Genomic DNA, 12,476 nt, shown 5'->3' on the forward strand with positions numbered 1-12,476 from the left:
TACTGTACAATTGACAATTTCTTGCTATTGCGCAATATTGTGCTATTGGATATTTCTTGCTATTGCGCAATACTGTGCAATTGAAGATTTCTTGCTATTGCGCAATACTGTGCAATTGAAGATTTCTTGCTATTGTGCAATACTGTGCAATTGAAAATTTCTTGCTATTGCACAATACTTATTATATAATAATTTACACATCCTGTTTGGTGTGTATCTCCTACCATATCATTATTATTTGATTTTAAATATAAATCAGAAATAACCAACTTAAAATGGAAAATTTTAAAAGAAACAAAAAAGGAAAAAAAGAAAAAAAATGAAAAAAAAATAAATCCCCCCCCCCCCCCCCCCAAAATTTTTTGGACCCCCATTATGATTCATCACCCCCAAACTCAATCCCAGCCTTCCCTTTGTGGTATGGTACCTTGCAGTACAATTTCAGAGAGATCCATACACTTGAACACAAGTTATTGTCTGGAAACTAGAAAAAAATGTGTTTTTTTGGCCCCTTTTTGGCCCCAAATTCCTAAAAGTTTAGGGCAATTACCCCCAAACTCAAAACCCAGCTTTCCCTTTGTGATATGGAACCTTGTAGTACAATTTCAGAAAGATCCATACACTTACACACAAGTTATTGTCATGAAACTAGAAAAATTCTTGTTTTTTGCCCCTTTTTTTGCCCCTAATTCCTAAAATTTGGAGGCAATTACCCCCAAAATCAATCCCAGCATTCCTTTAGTGATATGGAACCTTGTGGTACAATGTCAGAGAGATCCATACACTAACACACAAGTTATGTCTGGAAGTTACAAAAATGCTTATTTTTGGCCCCTAATTCCTTTACTGTTATTACCATAACCCCCAAAATCAATCCCAACCTTCCTTTTGTGGTATTGAACCTTGTGGTAAAATTTCATAAAGATCCATTTACTTAAACTAAAGTTAGAGTGCGAAAACCAATGTGTCTTCGGACGACGCCGACGCCGGACGACGACGACGCCAACGTCATACCAATATACGACCACAAAAATTTTTTTGCGGTCGTATAAAAACTTAACACTGAGCAATGAACCATGAAAATGAGGTCAAGGTCAAATAAAACCTGCAAGACTGACATGTACATCATAAAATATTTCCATACACCAAATATAGATGACCTATTACATATAGTATTAGAAAAAAAGACCAAAACTCAAAAACTTAACTTTGACCACTGAACCATGAAAATGAGGTCAAGGTCAGAAGACACCTGCCAGCTAGACATGTACACCTTACAATCATTCCATACACCAAATATAGTAGACCTATTGCATACAGTATAAGAAAAACAGACCAAAACACAAAAACTTAACTATAACCACTGAACCATGAAAATGAGGTCAAGGTCAGATGACACCTGCCAGTTGGACATGTACACCTTACAGTCCTTCCATACACCAAATATGCTAGACCTATTGCTTCTAGTATCTGAGATATGGACTTGACCACCAAAACTTAACCTTGTTCACTGATCCATGAAACGAGGTTGAGGTCAAGTGAAAACTGTCTGACGGGCATGAGGACCTTGCAATGTACGCACATACCAAATATAGTTATCCTACAACTCATAATAAGAGAGAAATTAACATTACAAAAATTCTTAACTTTTTTTTCAAGTAGTCACTGAACCATGAAAATGAAGTCAAGGACAATGGACATGTGACAGATTGAAACTTTGTAACATAAGGCATCTATATACAACGTATGAAGCATCCAGGTCTTCCACCTTCCCTTCCAAAATATAAAGCTTTTAAGAAGTTAGCTAACGCTGCCGCCGCCACCGGATCACTATACCTATGTCGAGCTTTCTGCGACAAAAATCGCAGGCTTGACAAAAATGCTGAAAGCATTTTTGATTGTCTGAAAACTGGAAAATCACCCCTTTTTTTAATGAATAAAACCCCAAAACTCGGAAACGGTAAATCCGAAATTTATAAAAAACAAAAGGGAGCTCACGTCAATAGATATGAACAATTCACAAAAGTTTCATGCAAATTGGTGAAATTGTTTTTGAGTTATTGTCCGAAAACTGGAAAATCCCCCCTTTTTTAATGAATAAAACCCCAAAACTCGGAAATGGTAAATCTGAAATTTATAAAACAAGAGTGCACACGCTGAAATGTCTCGCCTTCTTTACTAATCATTGATATTATGTTTATAGTCCTAAATATAAAGCTTTATTACAACTGTCACATAAACTTAACATTAACCAAGTAAACTAAACATTGACCAATGAACCATGAAAATGAGGTCAAGGTCAAATAAAACCTGCGTGACTGCCAAATAGATCATAAAATATTTCCATACACCAAATATAGTTGAACTATTGCATATAGTATTAGAAAAAAAGACCAAAACTCAAAAAACTTAACTTTGACCACTGAACCATGAAAATGAGGTCATGGTCAGATGACACCTGCCCGCTAGACATGTACACCTTACAATCATCCATACACCAAATATAGTAGACCTATGGCATACAGTATAAGACAAGAGTGCACACGCTGAAATGTCTCGCCTTCTTTACTAATCATTGATATTATGTTGATAGTCCTAAATATAAAGCTTTATTACAACTGTCACATAAACTTAACATTAACCAAGTAACCTTAACATTGACCAATGAACCATGAAAATGAGGTCAAGGTCAGATGAACCATGCTAGGCAGGCATGTACAGCTAACAATTCTTCAATACAACAAATATAGTTGACCTATTGCTTATAGTTTAAGAAAAACAGACCAAAACACAAAAACTTAACACTGAGCAATGAACCTTGAAAATGAGGTCAAGGTTAAATAAAACCTGTGTGACTGCCAAATAGATCATAAAATATTTCCATACACCAAATATAGTTGAACTATTGCATATAGTATTAGAAAAAAGACCAAAACTCAAAAAACTTAACTTTGACCACTGAACCATGAAAATGAGGTCAAGGTCAGATGACACCTGCCCACTAGACATGTACACCTTACAATCATTCCATACACCAAATATAGTAGAACTATGGCATACAGTACAAGAAATACAGACCAAAACACAAAAACTTAACTATAACCACTGAACCATGAAAATGAGGCCAAGGTCAGATGACACCTGCCAGTTGGACATGTACACCTTACAGTCCTTCCATACACCGAATATACTAGACCTATTGCTTATAGTATCTGAGATATGGACTTGACCACCAAAACTTAACCTTGTTCATTGATCCATGAAATGAGGTCGAGGTCAAGTGAAAACTGTCTGACGGGCATGAGGACCTTGCAAGGTACGCACATACCAAATATAGTTGAACTATTGCACATAGTATTAGAAAAAAAGACCAAAACTCAAAAACTTAACTTTGACCACTGAACCATGAAAATGAGGTCAAGGTCAAATGACACCTGCTCGCTAGACATGTACACCTTACAATCATTCCATACACCAAATATAGTAGACCTATGGCATACAGTATAAGAAAAACAGACCAAAACACAAAAACTTAACTATAACCACTGAACCATGAAAATGAGGTCAAGGTCAGATGACACCTGCCAGTTGGACATGTACACCTTACAGTCCTTCCATACACCGAATATACAAGACCTATTGCTTATAGTATCTGAGATATGGACTTGACCACCAAATCTTAACCTTGTTCACTGATCCATAAAATGAGGTCGAGGTCAAGTGAAAACTGTCTGACGGGCATGAGGACCTTGCAAGGTACGCACATACCAAATATAGTTGAACTATTGCATATAGTATTAGAAAAAAAGACCAAAACTCAAAAACGCAACTTTGACCACTGAACCATGAAAATGAGGTCAAGGTCAGATGACACCTGCCCGCTAGACATGTACACCTTACAATCATTCCATACACCAAATAAAGTAGACCTATGGCATACAGTATAAGAAAAACAGACCAAAACACAAAAACTTAACTATAACCACTGAACCATGAAAATGAGGTCAAGGTCAGATGACACCTGCCAGTTGGACATGTACACCTTACAGTCCTTCCATACACCGAATATACTAGACCTATTGCTTATAGTATCTGAGATATGGACTTGACCACCAAAACTTAACCTTGTTCACTGATCCATGAAATGAGGTTGAGGTCAAGTGAAAACTGTCTGACGGGCATGAGGACCTTGCAAGGTACGCACATACCAAATATAGTTATCCTATTACTTATAATAAGAGAGAATCTAACATTACAAAAAATCTGAACTTTTTTTTCAAGTAGTCACTGAACCATGAAAATGAGGTCAAGGACATTGGACATGTGACTGACGGAAACTTCGTAACATGAGGCATCCATATACAAAGTATGAAGCATCCAGACCTTCCACCTTCTAAAATATAAAGCTTTTAAGAAGTTAGCTACCGCCGCCGCCGCCGCCGGATCACTATCCCTATTTCGAGCTTTCTGCGACAAAAGTCACAGGCTCGACAAAAACGAAAGGGAGCTCACGTCAATAGATATAAACAATTCACCAAAGTTTCATGCATATTGGTTAAAGCGTTTTTTAATTAATGTCTGACATGTTGAAGACAGACGTACAGACAGACGGAAAGACAGACGGTCAACGGTATACCATAATACAACCCGTAAACGGGCGTATAAAAACATATGCCTTAAGCTCTAAGGAACTTGGAAATCACCAAGTACAATACATGAATGACTTATGGTTTGAACTGCAAAAAAATTTCAATGGAGACTTGCCTGGCCATTTCCTGTGAGGTTTACACTTTTTATTCAACAATGTGGCTCGGAAACAGGAAATCTATATATCATTTCAACTACTTGAACCAAAAAAAAGCAGAAAAACACCTTTGAAAATCGCATTAATAAAAGAAATTGTGCAGATGTTCTCATTACACAGCTCGTCTTTAGGACATTCATCCAATCATACTGCTTAAATACTATCACATGAAGCATGAAATTAAAGGGAGTCAATACAGTTTCAGGGGAATTAACTGTAAACTCAACAATGAAAATTCAATGCCTATTGTTACTAGTTTTTTTTGTGTGTTGTAATAACGAATTCTAATAAAACCGCTAAAAAAATCGGAAAAATAGTTCATTGATCAGCTTCTAAAGAAATGTTTTGTCGTTTTTTATATTAAACAAAAGACATAATTTTATTTTTGTCAGAGTTGATAATTTTACGTTGGATATGAATTTAGGCAGTAGACATCATTAAACTCTTGTTTAATATTGGAAAAGTGATTTTCCTGCAAAATTTAAGGCAAATTTGGGGCAATACATTTTCAATATTAAGAATTTCCTCTAAAATATGCATGTTAAAACATATCTGGTATGTATTCATTTCAAAATGCATTAGTATTACAACAATGCAACTTACATCCTCAGTGTCAACAGGTTTAGCAAAGATTTGGAACTTTCGGTCTCTTCCTAATTTGTTGAGAACATCCCTGAGAAACAGTCGTAATTCCCTGAGTGTAGTTTCTTCTTGTTCATAAATCTTCTCCAATTCCCTTGCTGAATATTTCCTTGGTTCTGGTGGTGCAGCCTTTGGTAAAATTTCTAAAAATCTTTTTGCTGAAAGTTTAATGATAATATTGCAACAAAGCACTAACTTCTTACTAATAATTCACCGTTTAAATCAATATTGTATAAGTAGCAATGAGTAGTACTAATTTTTCGAACTAAGCTAAATAAAACTGTTAACACAGAGATATATACTTATACAACAGCAAACCATGTGTCAATTGTCACTGAAGGAATTCTTAAACATAAACCAACATAAACTGTTAACACAGAGATATACTTATACAACAGCAAACCATGTGTCAATTGTCACTGAAGGAATTCTTAAACATAAACCAACAAAAAACCTAAAATTTCAACAATGTTAAGCTAGGTGTTTCTATGCTACCATACACCAAAATTGGTGCAAGTCCAATAACTCTTGCAAAAGTTTTCAAATCAAAATGGGGATATAGAATGGTTAACTAAGTATTTAATGACAAACAATTTGAGAGTTTTTAGATATCTGGTCTCAGAGGAGTAGTAATCATATGGTGTCATTAAGATACATATAGGCCAAACATGGCAAGTCCTATATCTCCTGCAAAAATTGTCAAATCACAATGGCAGCATATACATGATAACAAACAACCCTACATAATGAAAGCATTTGGTTGAATAGGAGGAGTATTCTTGAAGTGTTACATACTGATGGATGCAGACTATAACTTTTTTACTCCACCAGTGTGGCAGGGATGGAAAAAATAATTTCTAGATTTTGCTTTTATTTTTTACTTGACAGGAGTCAACATTGATAGTTCAATATAACTTACCAGATTTCATTTTGGGTTTAGTTTTTGTAAAATGCTCCTGTGGTGAAACGGGACTTGTAACATAAATATTTTATGATATATAAAATTCAATGCAATATTTTCAAAATTAGAATGACCCAAGTCTTATCAAAACATCCAATATATGTCTACATTCAATACTATAATATTGATTTCGCTTACTTGCATAATCCAAAAAAAATAGTAATTAAAATCTGTGACAAAACTACTGATATCTGTAATTTGTCGTTCTAACTGCATTGCTTCTAAAACTATGTTTATAATTCAAAATTAAAAAAGATAGTTCTTCAGCTTTCACATTTATTATAAACAGGGATATTTTACTCTTGTATTATTTTTGACATTTGACAATTTAAATGTTAAAATTGTTTGTATGTGTTAAATTTCAAAAATATTTTTTAGTGAATCAGCTAGATTCAGCTGGCAGAGTTCCTGTTTTATTTTTCAATAAAACAAAAAGTATGAAAGGTTCGATTTGCCAGTTCTTAATCTTTCACAAAATTTTTGTAATAGAGAATTTTTCCAATATCAAAGAAGAATTCAGCAATTTGATAAACTTCACAGATCATGCGTTTTCATCCTTTGAAAAAGTTAAATATTTTAAAGATAAACTTTGAAATATATGTATGCATGTCTATGCAAGGAAAACAGCTTGTCCGTCTTGAAAGAAAACAGGATTAAAGTCTTATTATGCTGTTATCATTCCAATTAATGGCTTTTACATTGTTCCATGTAAACATACATGGGACAGGCAGAATCAATTTGGGCCAATTACAGTTTTAAAAAGGTATCAAATGATTGTTTTATTGGCGCAAATGAAACCTATAGTTTCCAAAATGAGGTGGCGCAGAAGCAGCATTGGTGCAATTAAGTTGTGGCGCAAATAGATATCGGCCCATGGTACAGTCCTTAAACAAATGTAGTGAGTAAATTAAGTTATAATATGACCAATTTGCCTATTCTTTAACATAAAAGGCCAATTTTTTTCATTTTAATTCTGTATTCATCTACTCCACAAAATACTGTCAGGCACAATTCAAACAAACCTGCAAATATTTTCTAGTTTACAGTAATCCTTGACTGAGGAGTGGAGGATATGCTGTGTGAAATAACTATTTTCAAAAATCATATTTCGATATAGATTTGTGTTATAAGCATGCATCAAGGACAAATATTTTTTTCCAACTTACAAATAACATACAAAAAAACAAATAACTATAAAAAACAAGAGTGCACACGCTGAAATCTCTCGCCTGCTTTACAGACCTTGATTTTATGTTGAAAGTCTTAAAGATCAAGGTTTTACTAAAAGTATCACAAACATTTTTAAAATTCTATAAGAATTAGGTCAAGGTCAGATAAATCCTGTCAGACAGACATATACACCTTACAATTTTTTTTAACACCAAATATAGTTGACCTATTGCTTATGATAATTGAAAAACAGACCAAAACACAAAAAATTAACACTGACCAATGAACCATGAAAATGGGGTCAAGGTCAGATTATACCTGCCAGTCAGACATGTACACCTTACAGTTATTCCATACACCAAATATAGCTGACCTGTTACTATTAGTATTTGAAAAACATACCAAAACACAAAAACTTAACTTTGACCAAGTTTTTGTGTTTTGGTCTGTTTTTCAAATACTAACAGTAACAGGTCAGCTATATTTGGTGTATGGAATAACTGTAAGGTAAATGAGGTCAAGGTCAGATGAAACCTGCCAGACTGACATGTACCCATTACAATTGATCCATACACCACATAAAGTTGACCTACTGCTTATAATATTTGAGAAACGGACCTAATCACGTAACTTTAACATTGATCACTGATCCATGAGGTCGATATTAGGTGAACACTGTCTGGCGGACATGTAGACGTTGCATCCTATTACTCATAATAAGTGAGGAATTCACATGACTTTTTTTTTCAAGCAGTCGCTGAACCATGAAAATGAGGTCAAGGACAATGAACATATGAAGACGGAAATTTCGTAACATAAGGTACCTGCATACAAGATATGAAGAATCCAGGTCTTCTACCTTCTGAAATATAAGGCTTTATAAAAATAGTTTACGCCGCCGCCAGATAGTAATACCTAAGTCTCTCATAGCAGGCGAGACAAAAACACTTTCTTCATCAGTTCCACTAAATTGCAAACATAACAGTCATTCATGCAAATTCAATAATTCTTTAAAAAGCTACCTCTACCAAAACTATTTGGACAGTCTGAATTCTGAAAATCTATAAAGTTTTTCAATAAACTTAAAAATTATAGCACAATTATAGGAATAGCAGTCAGCAGAAACTGAGTAAATGGGAATTAACTATTAACTAAACTAGAGGCTCTAAAGAGCCTGTGTTGCTCACTTGCATCTTCAACAAACGCTATTTTTTGGTAAAAAATCATCACGAAAGGGCAATAACTTCAATCAGGAGTCGACTGAAGATTTCTATCATGTTTGACTTATTTTTAGATTTTGTCCTGCTGATCATATTTCCTTTTTAAAGTTACTATCTACATTGTATTTATTAAAGGTTTTAATGATATTAGGCAAAAGCGCAAAAAATTGGAAAAAAAAATCATCATTAAAGAGCAATAATCTCAAATAAACATGATAAATAGTCTGACGATTTCAGCCATGTTAGCTTGTTTGTAGATCTTGTATTGCTTATCATTTTCCATAATAAAAGTATCTTTGTTAATATTATAATTTTCAAAATAATAGACAAGAATGTGTACATAGTACATGGATGCCCCACTTGCACTATCAATTTCTATGTTCAGTGGACCGTGAAATTGGGGTAAAAACTCTAATTTGACATTAATATTAGAAAGATCATACCATAGGGAACATGTGCACTAAGTTTCAAGTTGATTGGACTTCAACTTCATCAAAAACTACCTAAACTACTAAAAATGAAAGAAAATGATAAAATTTTACATTAAAGGGCAGTAACTCCTATAAGAAGTTGTCTGACAATTTTAAAGTAAATGGACAGCAGGTAGATCTCAACAATCTCAACATTTATGACCCTGTAAGTTTTCTCTATTCATAGCAGTTTTCAAGATAATAGACAAAACTTGTAGTTTACCCCTATCTTCTATTTTTAGCCATGTCTGCCATCTTGCTTGGCAGGCAGGGTCATCAGACGCATTTATTTTTTTATTTTTTTTTGTAAACAGTATGAGTATGAGTGAATAAATGACATACAAAGTTTTGTAGGAAATAAGGCATTTTCATGACATCAAAGTATTAAGATCTCTTTAATTTGTACAAATCTGAAAACTACACTGCACAATTACATAAGTATTTATTTTATCACAGTGTTTGTAATTACCAGTACAATTTCAGTTTACTTAATTTTAACTGACTGCTATTCCTTTGAAATTGTTTCTAAAACATCTTTTTTTTAAATCTATTTCTTCTTTTACTTTTATTTTTCTTTTTGTAAAGGGGAGGAGTTAATCTTGAGAACCATAAGTGCAGTTGTGCAGCTAGCTCCCTTTATTAATTCTTTAATCATGACACATAACTATGTCTGTACATTTATACACACTACTAATAAATGATGAATAAAAAACAGCGTTCCAATGTTCCCTTCACTTGCACATATTATATCTGTCCACAGCAAATTACTTAACTACAACAAAATTTTGTTTCTATTAACATTACTCCTGTCAAAATAATCGATCAGCGATGATTTCAAACTCAAAGACATTCTGATATAATACCCCCATTCAAAGAAAATTATTTTTTTCGATAATTGAAAGTTCAGGTTTGTTTCTCTCACATTTATATTTGTATAAAGAGTTAAATAACACAATAGTGACCAAAATAAAAAAAAATTAATTCCATAACTTTAACTTTATAGTAAATCAATCTTGGATTATATTTTTTTTTATAACAATCTATTACTAGCTTTGTTAAGGTTTCAAAAATAGAAAATCCATTATCTGAGGTAATCGTTACAACACTTATGAAAAAATATCAAGACTAATCCAGATAATATGAATATTTTGAAAACCTTGGCATCTAAGATAAAGCTTACCAGCCTGCTTCCTTTGAGAAGGTGGCTGCACTGCTTGATTTAACAATATATCAGTGAAAAATTCTCTTCTTTCAGTCTCTGATGGATAAGCCATCTTAATGACTTGACTAAAGTTGCTGTCAAAGATATGTGTCAACTGCAAAACAATAATAAAGTAAACAACAATATCACAGTGCACCTCATCCCCTCATCTGCCTGTTAACAGCTTATCTTCCAAAAATAAATACAAGACAGTGGCTTACTTTTGCTGATATGGCAAATATCTGAGAACTAGAAAATTTATTTTACATGGCCAAAAGCTAAAAAATTTTAGATCACATGGCTTTTTACATAAAGAAACAAGTGGCTCTCAAGAGCCTGAATCACTCACCTGTAATTTTTTGCTTAAATCTTTCATCAATGATTATTTTTGCTTTTCAATATATATTAATGAGTGGCTTAAAAATGCCATTTAAATGTTCTTTGTATCGGTCATATTTTCTTCAAAAGCAAATAAATTCATTTTACCCATATGTTCCATTTTAGCCATAGTGGGTATGTTTCTTGATGTACAAAGAAATAGAATACAAAATTTATACTAGATTCATTTGAGAAGATTTTTAAAGTTAGAAAACATAAACAAATTGTGTAAAATTGTACTTTAAGGGCAATAACTCCTTAAGGGGTCATTTGACAATTTTGGTCATATAAAAACTTTTTTGTAGATCTTACTTCACTGAACATTTTTGCTGTTTACAGTTTATCTTTATCTTCAATAATATTCAAGATTATAACCAAAAGAAAAAAATACAAAAATGTAACAATTCCATAAATCCCTATTACCTGTTCCCCAAGCATGCTGTAATGGCATTCACTTGTTGCTAAAAGAAGAATTGGTGCAGTTGGATCCAATTCATTTAACATCATCATAAACGTTGCACGTAATGTATCAGTTAATACACTCCATAACTGCTCAATATCAGGCATGTAAATAATACTAGGTGCAGTACGTCTTGCCTCACGGAAAACCTAAAATTAAATAAAATATTGACATCAATTACAATTTTAAATAATATTTAAAACAGGTTTTGATGTAAGGAGGTTTAAATACTTTACTTCAACCGCTTAATTTCACAGGTGTTTGGATAAAAAAATACAGGATGATTCATAAGCAAAGCTTGTTAAAAATAAGCAAAGAAGCTGGAGCCTGTTGATGAAATTCAACATACTCTGTAAGTTTAAGTCTGCAAATCTCAAATAAGGTGGATGGGATAAGAGTGTAAGTAAGGCAATGCTCACAACTCCACCAAATAATAACTCTATTTCACAACTTTGCCTTTGGCTTTGTCATTAATTTTTGTCATGTAACAAGAGATTATTTCTTTTTTTTTATGAAAATATAAGTGTATTTGTTTGGTTTTTTTCTTCTTCAAATCACTGCATGAATTTTTTTTTTAAATAAACCAAATCTAATTTTGATATGTTCAGTCTTTCTTAATTTTTGTAACTTTTCCATATGCACATAAATGAAATAGACACTTAATTTTTGAAAACTTGAATATCAAAATGTAAAGCAAGAATGCATGCGATGTCATGCTAAGAATATTCCCTCTTGAAATTCAAAGGTAGTGAAAAGCAGAAACTAGATGTCTGGCAGATCTGAAAATGTTACAACTTGTAATGGTCAAGCTGATGACAAAATATGAATTCATTCTGTTCAGTAATACCTGAGAAAAGCTTGTCTTAAATATTTGTTAGACAAAAGGACAGACAGATAAGGTGAATGCAATAAAGCACCCACTCCTAGAGTAGAGGTATAATATTCTAGATGTAGATTTACCAATTAATACGGTTCTCCTAGCAAAGGTTATTTATTAAAGATCTCATAACAACAAAAACTAGAAGCTAAGAAAACTGTTCCAGCCTTATCAGACCATGTAATCATGTTATAGCGTAAATGATCAAGAAGATAGATATTTTTAGTAGAAAATAAAAGTTTTTTAAAAACTTCAGTGCAAAAATTGAAGAAATAGATCGCAAATACATTGTA

At 33.0% G+C, this 12,476-nt stretch overlaps 1 protein-coding gene across 1 annotated transcript in view; it reads right to left on the bottom strand.

The window, feature by feature from the left end:
• Nucleotides 1–12,476, bottom strand: part of LOC127698630 (ATPase family AAA domain-containing protein 2-like) — a 113,082-nt gene that overhangs the window by 21,217 nt on the left and 79,389 nt on the right. Inside the window, exons 16-18 of the mRNA XM_052202186.1 lie at nt 11,270–11,455; nt 10,448–10,583; nt 5,408–5,604 (exon numbers count right to left, since the gene is read on the bottom strand). Of these exons, the coding sequence (XP_052058146.1) occupies nt 5,408–5,604; nt 10,448–10,583; nt 11,270–11,455 (519 nt within the window). The remainder of the gene's footprint in view (nt 1–5,407; nt 5,605–10,447; nt 10,584–11,269; nt 11,456–12,476) is intronic.

The sequence above is a fragment of the Mytilus californianus genome, unplaced genomic scaffold, assembly GCF_021869535.1.
Source record: "Mytilus californianus isolate M0D057914Y unplaced genomic scaffold, xbMytCali1.0.p SCAF_1, whole genome shotgun sequence".
Classification (NCBI taxonomy): domain Eukaryota; kingdom Metazoa; phylum Mollusca; class Bivalvia; order Mytilida; family Mytilidae; genus Mytilus; species Mytilus californianus.